General features: G+C 46.6%; 1 protein-coding gene across 1 annotated transcript; it reads left to right on the top strand.

The window, feature by feature from the left end:
- The first annotated feature begins 2,163 nt into the window (after positions 1-2,163).
- zfp36l2 (zinc finger protein 36, C3H type-like 2) lies at positions 2,164-5,340 on the top strand. Its single transcript, XM_079280273.1, has 2 exons — positions 2,164-2,454; positions 2,638-5,340. The coding sequence occupies exons 1-2, from the start codon at positions 2,368-2,370 to the stop codon at positions 3,838-3,840; spliced, it is 1,290 nt and encodes a 429-aa protein (XP_079136399.1). The 5' UTR covers positions 2,164-2,367; the 3' UTR covers positions 3,841-5,340.
- Positions 5,341-12,408: the final 7,068 nt, after the last annotated feature.

Genomic DNA, 12,408 nt, shown 5'->3' with positions numbered 1-12,408 from the left:
ATGTTTGTACGAGGTGTTACTTTCCTGTGATATTTAATTTACTGCAGGATTCTTCCCATTGGACTGTTTTTATGCTTCCCTCTACTTTTCCTGGTTATGTAATTCGGAGGACGGCACAATGGACTACTGTCCTGTGTGTGGGGGGGGGGGGGGTCCATGCTGCCCTCTCATACAGCTGGACCCTTCTCCCTCCCTGGTAGCCATGTTCCCTGTTACAGTAAAACTGACGTAATGTTTTGGAACAGCTCAACATCCCCCAATTTGTTTAAATTTTAAATCCAGAGCCATGTGATGGGGGGAGAGAGCGTGTTTTCTGCAGATGAGGACATGTTCAAGGGACTTCTCAGGTTCCTCGCCGTGTCTGTCCTTCACATTAAACTATTTATCACAACTTGCAAAGCACAAGTAGTCCTGGAGCAGCCCTCAGACTAATTTTAGGGTTGGTAGTAGTAGATTCCAAGCTCTTATGTCACTTGTTTTTCGCCTGTTGCTATTTCCCCTCCCACGTTTTGTTTTTGTTTTACCTCCCTCCCGGCTTCTCCAACCAAACCATGCAGCACTTAAAGAAATATTGAATCATGTCACAGGGAGAGAAATCTTTTATTTTTATATCCACTCTTCCAATTATGATCCCATGTGGAAAAGGCTTAATGGTTACCAGTGTCGCAGAAACCGGCAATTTCTGGTGATATGTGTCTCACAGCGTTTTTACACCGTCCTGTCTCGTTGGAGTCTCTGCTGCCAACACTGCAATCTTTCCACTGTGGGTTTTTTATTTTTCTCAAACTTGACATAACTTCAAGAGCGCAGCAGAGTAGTTTGACATTTTCATGTGAACATTCTGCCATCCTGAGAAGGTTACATCACGCTGAGACAGGGGCAGCTTATTGCAACCACACTTCACTCTTTGACTTCACTAAAGGGGGGGGGGGGACTGGGACTGTGGTGACGGGTTAGGCTGTGTGTGGTTAAATGACCAAAAACATCCCTAAACATGGATGCCCCTCCGTGTCTGCAGCTCTACTGTATAAAAAAAACCACAGGGGACATAAAAGAATACACATTCACCATAAGAGAGTGACATTATCACTGCAAAATGGGATCTGAATGGGCCTTGAAATCTTGCGCCAGCAGGGGGAGCTCCAGTCTTTCCCCCCGCGCATTTCTCACCTTGCCCTCGTGGGGGCAGTGTTGCTCTGCCGCGCAGCATTGAAAAACTACATTCCTGCAGTCTGGGCTGAGATTGGGAGAAAAACAAGTCGGAGTTTGGAACTCAGAGTGGCTCAAAAAGATTTCACCAAAAGCAAATCCGCTTTGCGTTTCGAATGACTCGACGTGTTTTTTAGGAGCGCTTTCTAATCTCGAGGTGGAGTCCACATATTGATGTTTAGTTTTGAGACAACAGGGAAGTAGGTCATGTGCGCGCGCTAGGCATTAACATGTATACTGTGCCATGTGTAGTAGAAGAAGGAATAGGCTGCTGTTGCTCTGTAGAAGTCGATTATGCAACCGGTTTGCAGCTAAAATGTGGACTTGCAGACTGCCTGGACTGCTCTCCGCTGATACTTGTGGTCTCACCCTGAGAGAGAGGGGGAGAGAGCGAGGGAGAGTTTCCTTCCATTACAAATACATTTGTCAGCTTCCATGTGTGGTGGTCCAGAGGTGGAGAGGGCTGGCCTTGTCACTTGTCGTCTTTTTGAGGAATTTATATGTGTTGCTTTTGAGCAAGGCACAAAGCGCCCCCCCCCCCCCTCCTCCTAACGTGTGACCCAGGTGTGGATGTGTGTACAGTTCATTTTCTTGTCGAACAGCTCGCATGCGCAGTAGACGTCCTCCTGATGTGTTTCTACATTCTTTCGCCGCGAGAGTCGACCAAAAAAAAGCAAAACGAACTTCCACAAAATTGTTTGTGTGATTAAAAGTGTGTGTGTGGGGTGTGGGGGGGGTTAGAGGGGTGTGAGGAGGATGGGGGCGTTTGCTGGGGTTGGATTTAAAGGCGTGGTGTTAGAGAATAGGCGGCCAACCGGTGAGTGGAAGTTTCCTCCGGGAGGAGGAGAGGAGGCGGCTCCTCGCAAAACTTTGCACCGACTTCAGTTCGCCCCTCCCTGGCCACCGTCAGGCATTTATACCCATGTAAAAAGGCTCGAGCGCACAGTGAAGCACTCTGGCTCAGCGCTTCTCGAGGGGAGGACATAAAGCCACCTACGACTCAACAATACAAAACCCTCTTTTTTTTTCTCCACCTCCTTCTTCTGCGGACTTAAGCTGCACACAAACTTTTAAAGGCAACTTTTCCTCAACCAAAACCAGTCGTGGCACAAACTAACGCTTCCGCACGTCGCGTTCAAGGATCCTGGTCGTTCCTCCATGAAAGAGGGAGTGCAGCAAACTTGGGGAAAAGAGATGTCTGCGGCCGTCTTGTCTGCGTTCTACGACATGGACATGCTTTACAAGGTAAATGTTTGACAAGATATGGGGAGTTTTACTTGAAGCGCTAACGTTAGCGCGCTCCGACTTGTTGCATGTGTTCAGCTGCAACAGGTGAACGCAGCCTAAACGTGCCATGTGGTCAAAATAGTAAGAAAATTGGTGCCAGACGTGCATTGGTAACTAACTCGTGTCTTTTTTCTCCTATAGCAAGATAAAAGCATGAACATGAACACCCTCCACATCAACAGCATGCTGGACAAGAAAGCGGTCGGGGCTCCGGTGACGACTCCGGGCTCCGGTGGCCCCTTCACACCGGGATTTTTCCGCAGAAACTCAACCAGCAACTTGGAGGCAATGAACAACGGCAACAAATACTCGATGGGCTCCTACGGCAGCCTGAAGGAGAACACGCCGAGCAGCAACATCAGCGCCACGGCCCTCATGAACAAGGAGAACAAGTTCCGCGACCGCGCTTACAGCGACAACGGAGACCGGGGCGTGCTGCAGCAGAAGCCCGGCTCTCAGATCAACTCCACCCGCTACAAGACCGAGCTCTGCCGGCCCTTCGAGGAGAACGGGTCGTGCAAGTACGGGGAGAAGTGTCAGTTCGCTCACGGCTACCACGAGTTGAGGAGCTTGTCCCGCCACCCTAAGTACAAAACTGAGCCGTGCCGCACCTTCCACACCATCGGTTTCTGTCCGTACGGGCCCCGGTGTCACTTCATCCACAACGCCGACGAGCGCCGGCCGTCTCCGCCCGCCAACGCTAACATGCAGGCGGGGGAGTCCAGGTCTGCTCGCGAGCTGTGCGGCTACGGCCAGAGGGACATCTTGCCGCAGCTCGGCTACACCCAGAGGGACAGACCAAAGCTTCACCACAGCCTAAGCTTCTCCGGCTTCTCCACCCACCACGGGCTCGAGTCTCCCCTGCTCGACAGCCCCATGTCGCGGACCCCACCTCCGCCCACCACCGCCTCCTCCTCCTCCTGCACCTCCACCTCGAGCTTCTACGACGACGTGCTTTCTCCCAACTCCGTGTCCTGCATCAACAGTGCCTTTTCCTTTCCCGGACAGGACTTAAAAGCCTTACTGGCCCCCCTAGCTGTGCACACCCCGAGCGGGTACGCCAACAACCACTCCACCGGTGCCTACTACGGGAACATGCAGAGCAGCGCGTGCCCGCCCTCCCCTCCGACGTACAACATGAGCCACTTGCAGGCGCTGCGCCGCCTCAGCGAGTCTTCGGTGTTCGAGCCTCCTCCCAGCCCCCCGGACTCGCTCTCCGACCGGGAGAGTTATGCGAGCGGGTCCCTCAGCTCTTCCGGGAGCCTCAGCGGCTCTGAGTCCCCGAGTCTGGACGCTGGAAAGCGTTTGCCAATCTTCAGCAGGCTGTCGATTTCAGATGACTAATCGTGTTTTCTTCATTCTTTTTTTTCTTTTCCATATGGATTTATGGACTGGTCAGGCAGGGTGGTTTGAGGAGCCACGGGTTGTCAGTGAGTGAGGTAGACTGTCCTTCAAGCAGAGGATCCCGGTCAAGACCCCTTTTGCCCCCTCCCCCATTTCAGCAGAAACTACCCTGCAGAAGTGCCTTTTTGAGTAAGACATTGAGTCCCTACCAGCTCCAGGGGTGCTGACCCTGCTCTGACCTCCCTGGAGGGGGGCAAGAGTAGAGGATACCCCCCCACAGGGATCAGTAAAGCTTCAGACTTTTAAGTGTCCTTGACCTGGCATTAGTTTTGTTTTTTTCCTCCATGTATGTAATATAGCTGTATTAAAACTTAGATAGCAAACAGAAGGCATTCCATCAGTGCCTTGCCCTAGGGCTTCATGGCAGCCCCCCCTCCCTATTTTTGCTCTATCAGGCAAGCCACACTTTTCCTGGGATTAGATGTGTGTTAACATGACTTGACAAGAAGAGACTGTAAGCAGTTTTCAGATTTCCTCCCATCCTGCCAAGAATATGCCTTGACTCAAAGTAACATTTCTTTTTTGTCCTTTTTTATCAAAGTGTGTTTTTTCTTTTTCTTCTCTGAAAGCTTCAACTTCCATTCCAGATCTGTCTTCTCCCAGCGCCACACAGTGGTTAGTCTAGTTCGTTGCTTGGATGAAAAGCACTCTTGAGTTGGGTTTGTTTGGGGAAATCACTGCTGATGGTTGAATATATATTTTTTTAGCTGTTTTTTGAGTGATATACATAGCTGTGCATAACTGGCTATGGACTATTTAACTTATTTATTATCTTGTGAAAAAAGTATAGGCTACATTGGTAATTTGTGTCCATACTGTATTTATCAAGTATGATGAAGCAATAGATCTATATTCTTTTATGTTTAAATTATGGTCGCCATTATTAATCTGCATAAAGTGGAGTGTATGTTCTTTTCACAGTAATATATATATTTTGTTTTTTTCCTCTTTTTTTTTTTTGTAACTTCACTCGTTATTTTTATTGTAAATGAGTAAAAAAAAAAAAATCTTAATTTAAGACAACGTATGTGATATTTATTTCATTAATTTTGTTTACGTTTATTAAAAAAAAAAAGTTTGCGTGATTGCTGTTTGCTCCTGAGGTTGTGTCAGTGCTGTAGAAGGCTTTTTCTTTGAGGATCCCTGTTTAGATGTTTCCGTAGAATGTATAAACAATGTGGTTGTACAGACCGTCCAAACCTTACTTCTTTTTGTCGATCTAGAGCAGACTTCAGTGACAAAGAACCCAAGTCAATAAATTAACCAAAAAGTATTTTAATTTTGATTTATTTTTCTGTTTGCGCGAGGTCACACTGTGATTCCAGCCACGTGCTAAAGAATGTAGCATCCCTTGTGCCCCAGTATTATTGTGTAGTGCCTATATGGGGTTCACCATCTTGACATGCCTTAAAATTAACCAAATAAAGTATTTTTCCTAAATGGCATTCTTTTATACACCGGTTGAACTGAATGTAGTGTTGGATTCTGAAATATATTTTTATTTCTTAAAGGTTGTTACCACTCAGACACGCTGACAAAAACAACCGTAACCTTTCTAAATCCCCATTCCTCCTATTAGATTTCCGTTTGCTCTTTTTCTTTTTTTGATATTGAAATCTAGTTTTGAGTTTGCTGGAGAGGGAAGTGGATGAACACGTTTGGTTTTTGTACATAGTAGGTACAGGGGGAAGCGCACTATGTACTTTTGACTACTTTATCAGAAGTAAAGCTTTTTGAATGTAACAGACAAAAAAGGCAACGAGAGTTGTGATCTTTTTTGGGGGGGGAGTCAGTTCACTACAAATTGAGTGTGAGACTTAATGTTGTACTGTACTTTTTTTTTTGTAGTTCTCCCAATAAAATCATTTTCAAAAAAACAAACAAAGCTTCAGACTGTCGGGCTGTGATTTCCTACATTACATGAACCGCTCACAGTAAACACATCAGATGTTGCCGCTCTGGAGGAGCCCAGCTGCCTTGTGGCACTACTTGGCATGGGGCCCTCAGAAGGGGCCCGTCCTCAGCATACAGTATAAAAGCACTGACCTGTTAGTTTCCAGCTGTCCCTGAGCTCAAACCAAGGAAGACCTGACCTGTAGGTGGCTCTGGCACAGGGATAAATACAGAATAGTACATGATCTGTAGGTCGGCCCCATCTGAGGGAATGACGTCTGGGATTTTAAAATGGAAATTTATCAGGAGCCCAGATCTACAGGAGAGACTGTAGAATGTGTCGGTAGCTCAGGCTGGGAGTCCGTCTGGATGAGGGCCGGAGAGTTTTTCATAACTTTGATGATGGTTGTAACCAAATGTACAGAAAATGTATCAATATATTGACTCACCCCATAGGTGCAGAAGTGCAGAACGAAATCACTGGAGATTGTGGGGGGAACCAACAGTGAAATGCATTCTGTCAAGTCAACGGTCAACAAAATATGGAAAAGTCAACAAGACTTTTGAAATGTGTTCTTCTCTGCCTTGGTGATTGGGGGGGGGGGGGGGGGGTAAACATTGTAGCCAACATAGATCAAACAACACGCTGCTGGTGGACCATGCTGTATTACTGGGTCTGCTCTAGCATGGGGAGAACCAGAACACAACCAAAACCATGCGGGGTAGACTGAGACCGTGCCGCAGTCAAATGAGAGGTTTTCTAAAGGCCCGGGGCCGCCAGAAATCACCACAGAATTCCTCGTTACGACTTTCCTACTAGCCGTAATCCCCGGTGGGCCTCAGCCAACGGTTTACAACAACATCAACTCCCGTCAATACGGATACACGGAGAACTAATCACAGAAAACATTCACTGTTGCTTTTATTAGTTCTGTAAGGTCTCTATCAAAAACACTGTTCCATGTTGAATTACAAAGCTTCTGAAAGGGACCCGCTCGCGCCGGAGCCCTCGTTTGAAAGCAACAACGTGACGGAGCGGATGCCATTTAAAGTGAGTGTCTGGACCACAAGACAAAAGACACATTAGAGGGATTTGATGCTTTTACAACGCCACCAGGCGGGTTTTAATCTGCAATCCATTATTTGTCTCCTCCATTATTAGGCTTGTTCGAGGTGAACTGTGCCTCGGCCTAGGAGTGGACGAGATCAGCAGCATGGGAAGATGACAAAACGCTGAGGTGAAGTCCAACGCTTTCAAAGAAAACACAGGAAGTCACAGAAAGCCGTGCGTAGCTGCCGTTATATATTCTATCCTTTATTCTCTCCATGTCTCTGCTGCTTGTTTGTGCTATAAATAACCATTATTATTATTATTATTATTATTATTGTTATGATCAACCACAAACATGCTTGGTAACAGATTAAACCGTCATTGCACAGCATGAGAATAATAGCCTACAAACTAGTGTTGAATATTGCAATTACACAGAAAATTTGGATTTTCTACAAAACATGGTGTTTGTTGTCAACAAAAAGTAGGAGCCAATCAGCTGTTTGGTCGGGTGACAGCCAGACGTTTCCCATCATGCCCAGGGACTTGCGGAGCAACTGTGGCGTCTGGCTCTGAAAACGGCGGTCGCCTCGACCTCGTGAGGTTGTCAGGATCAAGTCAGACTCAAATCTAACCAACACACACGTTGTGCGGCCTGGCTCGCCCGAACAAGCCTGGTGCTTCATTATAATTCACTCCCCTCTACACCTTCTAAGGCTACATGCATACCTGCTCCCTGCTTATCGGCCCCACAGAAAACAGTCATAGTATAGTGTGTTGAAAACAGTCATAGTATAGTGTGTTGAAAACAGTCACAGTATAGTGTGTTGAAAACAGTCACAGTATAGTGTGTTGAAAACAGTCATAGTATAGTGTGTTGAAAACAGTCATAGTATAGTGTGTTGAAACAGTCACAGTATAGTGTGTTGAAAACAGTCATAGTATAGTGTGTTGAAAACAGTCATAGTATAGTGTGTTGAAAACAGTCATAGTATAGTGTGTTGAAACAGTCACAGTATAGTGTGTTGAAAACAGTCATAGTATAGTGTGTTAAAAACAGTCATAGTGTAGTGTGTTGAAAACAGTCATAAAAGGTCACAGCATGGTCCTCTACCAGACTGAATGTGCGGTATATATCCATTTAATCCCCCGTGTGGGGGTACCTGCAAAATGAGTATTCCCAACCTCTGAATTCTAAATAAACAGCGAAAAGTTTCAAACATTATATCGTCCTTAATTTGCTTTACAGTCTGTACACGTATAAGAACTGCTGCAGAGTCAGCACCACCACGTCTGGTCTCATGTCTTCCACCTCCTGAAGACCAACAACGAAAGTTACGAATGTAACTACGGTTCTATGAATCCTGGATGACCGCCAGAGGCAGTGCTTCACACTGGATATCTTCCATGCGCAGGTCGAATATTTATATCAACAAAGTCACGTGTGACCTCGGATGACCCCGTCGTCTATAAGTTATGGTGTCATCCTGAGCTCAGTCCTATGGAATCTTCTCGCGAGTTCACGGGATTCCAAGTGACCAAGAACTCTGGCAGTCATCCAGGATTCATAGAACCGTAGTTACATTCGTAACTTTCGTTCTATTTCATCCTTACTGACCGCTCTGCTGAATGTTGAGAGAACAGGCAGGGGGCAGTCAGAGGAGAGAGATCCTTCGGACACTCTTCACTTGGCCAGCCGCTGCGGATATTGGTGACCCACCAGTTAGCGTGAGCGAGAGCACTCTGCTACTGTGGAAACAGACCCAAAGAAAACAGTCCTTACAGTGAGAGGGGAGCGAGGACACTCTCTTCACTAAGATAGTTGCTGCAGATATTGGTGCCCCACCAGTTAGCTTGAGCGAGAGCATTCTGCCACTGTGAAAACCGGACAAAAAAGAACACAGTCCTTACAGTGAGAGGGGAGCGAGGACACTCTCTTCACTTGGACAGTTGCTGTAACTCTTGGTGTGCTACCAGTTAGCCTGAGCGAGGGCACTCTGCTAACTGATATCCGCTGCTGATATGGCCATAATGTTTACAACAATCAATGGACACAATCAGAGTATTAGTTTAGTCCAGTTAGCCGGAGCGAAACGCTCTGCTAACTGATATGGCATAATGTTTACAGCAATCAATGGACACAATCCAGCATTAACTTAGTCTAGTTAGTGTCCCACCAGGTTAGCCTGAGTGAGGCCACTGCCAGCTGCGACAGCAGTAATGTGTAAAAGCATCAATGGGCACAACCTCAATGTTGATTTAGTATAACTAGCATTCACCGAGTTAGCCTGAGCGAGCACACTCTGCTAACTGTGATAGTTGTAATGCTACAAAGTTGATGGCCACAGCCCCAGTATCAGTTTTGTTTAGCTAGCTTCCCACTGAGTTAACCTGAGCGGGGACGCTCTGTTAACTGTGACAGCCGTAAGGATACAAAGTTGATGGACACAGCCCCAGTATCAGCTTTGTTTAGCTAGCTTCCCACTGAGTTAACCTGAGCGGGGACGCTCTGTTAACTGTGACGGCCGTAAGGTTTACAAAGTTGATGGACGCAGTCCCAGCTAGCATCTCACCAAGTTAGCCTGAGTGAATCATCACGACTTAGCTGGCCCTTATCAGACTGGTGACGACCGATGATAGGGCCGTCCACCAGTCCGGGGCTCGATGTCCGAACGGCGAACACACTGTTCCCTCCGAAGAGGGACAGCTCGTCGCAGCCTTTGGAGGGCGAGAGAACCGCAACTCCGACCGGTGGTCACAAGGCTACAGCGACGAGCTCTAATATGTCTTGATCGTAGACACATCCTTGTTTATGCTACCATGGTAGCTAACCTGCGTCGCGAGAAGATGAAAAAGGACTGAGCTCAGGATGACACCGGAATTTATAGACGACGGGGGTCATCCGAGGTCACACGTGACTTTGTTGATATAAATATTCGACCTTCGCATGCGCGAGACGGAAGATATCCAGTGTGAAGCACTGCCTCTGGCGGTCAGTAAGGATGAAATAGAATCGCTGCCCTCATCTGCTGCTTAGATCGATCATCCATCTGTAACTCTATGACCTAAATGAGTTGGCTGTAAACTCATGTTCCCACATGATCATTTTGGTCTTTCTTAAGCTCCATGACACTAAAATCAACTTTAACCGCGAGGCAGCAGCCATGGGGCAAAACTACTTATTGGAGTAGGGGAATTAAAACATGTTCCTTTAACATCATATTCATCTTTTATCTTCCAACCACCCTTTAGATCTCGTCCATACGTCTTTATGAAGCAGCTTCATGGAAACTAAAGACTGTAATGATATACAGATGGGTTATAGAAATGATCTCTGTTGCATTATTTGACCTGCTCTATGCCCGAGATTTCAGCCAACCCAGTGCTTTCTTGTTTTTAACCAGTTTAAATATCTTTAAAGCGCTAATAGGCCTACAACCCATACAATCCACTGCTGCTACTGAGTACAAACTGAGTACAAACTACAACGATATACTCGACAGAAGTACCGTGAGTACCTTCTACTTAAGTACAGTGCTCGAGGACATGAGATGAAGGAGTGAATGGCGACACTGAGCCGCGTGTGTCGTATTGGCTTACAGCTGGACTGATTGCTCATTGGCGTGACAAAATCAATCCCATCTGAACGATCCTCTGTGCCGCTTCACTAACTTATCTTTCACAGTGAACCCTTCAGAAAGCTGGAATGGCGAGTGATATCTGAGGTCAGACGCGCCGAGATGGATGTGTCTGTCTGGGAACTCAACGCCAGACATTGACCCATAACTGATTAACTCCGCGGCTGTAAATGCGTTTCTACTATCAGTTGCTTGAGCAGGTAAACGGGTGCCTGTAGGGCGACATGCCAAATAAAAACGCCTGTTGCCTGCATTTTCCTGTTGTTGCGGTGCAAGAAGGGCCCTGGACTCCCCTTTCAGAGGGGAACTGTTTTCTGCAGGCTATTCTGCGAAATTGACAGCGGTGGCAAAGACTTTAAGAAAATAAAGGGCCCAGGAGTCATGCGGTGCCTGAGAGTTCATGCCAAGATAAGGCAGGCTGATAAGGGCCCTCTGCAAATATTTACTGTGTCCTCAGGGTTTCATAATGAAGTGTTTATCAGAGCAGAGCTAAAGGGCCGCACAATGTGCCGGGCCCTGCCAAGTAGGATCTGCGATCCTGTGACTCAGTGTGTGTGTGTGAAACATGAGTGTGTGTCAATGAACAAACCCACGTATAATGTTTGATTGTGTGAACGTTCCTATATGCTATGTCTGTAAAATATATGTCTTACAAAATCAGCCTACTATCACCTGAAGAATATATCAAGGATTAGAGGACTTATGTCTCAACAGGATTTGGAAAAACTTGTCCACGCATTTATCTTCAGCAGACTGGACTACTGTAACGGTGTGTTTACAGGTCTCTGTAAAAAATCCGTCAGAAAGCTGCAGCTGATTCAGAACGCTGCAGCTCGAGTCCTCACTAAGACCAGGAGGGTGGATCACATCACTCCAGTTCTGAGGTCTTTGCACTGGCTTCCTGTCCAACAAAGAATTGACTTTAAAATCCTGCTGTTGGTTTACAAAGCACTGAATGGTTTAGGGCCAAAATACATCTCTGATCTGCTGCTACCTTATGAACCATCCCGACCCCTCAGGTCGTCTGGGACCGGTCTACTTTCTGTTCCCAGAGTCAGAACTAAACATGGAGAAGCAGCGTTCAGTTTTTCTGCTCCACATATCTGGAACAAAGTCCCAGAAAGCTGCAGGTCTGCTGAGACCCTCAGCTCATTTAAAGCAAGATTGAAGACTTTTCTGTTTGCTGCTGCCTTTAATTGGACCACATTCAATTCATATATTAATCAATTTCCTGCATTTCTGCATTTTACTACTGCATTTTATTTCTTACACTGTTTTTTAATTGTTTTTTAAATCTCCTTTTCTTTTGCCTTATGTTTTGATGCTTTTAATGGTTTAATGTGAAGCACTTTGAATTACCTTGTTGTTGAAATGTGCTATACAAATAAACTTGCCTTGCCTTGCCTTGCCTATAAAACCATTTTCAGATAAGGATGTGTGCGTAGTGGAGTTCGTGGAGTTCGTGTCTGTGTGTGTGTGTGTGTGTGTGTGTGTGCGTGTGTGTGTGTGTGCATGCAGGGGTCTCGCTGGTTAATGGATCTGGAGCTCCTACAATGAAAGGAAACACTCTCTGACTTGTGATTAGGGCAGGAAGAGTCCCGCTTCCTGGCCACCACCCATTTCCACCTCTTCTTCGTCCTGCTGTTTTTCCCCTCCTCCTTCAGTTTCCCTTCTTCTCTGTAGTGGCAGCTTTCGAGAAGTTACTATTTGTGTTCCTCTGTCGGGCTGGGAAGGCCCGGCTCGTCCTGGTATTGTTTTGGCCCGCTAAGCCTGGACCCCGGGGTCAAGTAGTAACAGCGAGTGCCTTTTTAGACTTTGTTTTCAGCCCCCACGGGTGCCGGATGGCTGGCGTTCAGCCAAATAGGGAGTGGAGAGCAGAAGTTGTTCATAATTTTTGTGTCACAAAACCCAAAATCGATCCTTCCA

The sequence above is a fragment of the Melanostigma gelatinosum genome (genome assembly GCF_949748355.1).
Source record: "Melanostigma gelatinosum genome assembly, chromosome: 12".
In the NCBI taxonomy this organism is placed as follows: Eukaryota; Metazoa; Chordata; class Actinopteri; order Perciformes; family Zoarcidae; genus Melanostigma; species Melanostigma gelatinosum.
This window is presented reverse-complemented; position numbering and strand designations above follow the sequence as displayed.

Bases quoted from the DNA above. Each gene is read 5' to 3' on its own strand.
- zfp36l2 (XM_079280273.1), top strand. From the start codon at position 2,368: ATGAAAGAGGGAGTGCAGCAAACTTGGGGAAAAGAGATGTCTGCGGCC. The intron at 2,455-2,637 runs GTAAATGTTTGA...TTTCTCCTATAG, and splicing joins ACATGGACATGCTTTACAAG to CAAGATAAAAGCATGAACAT.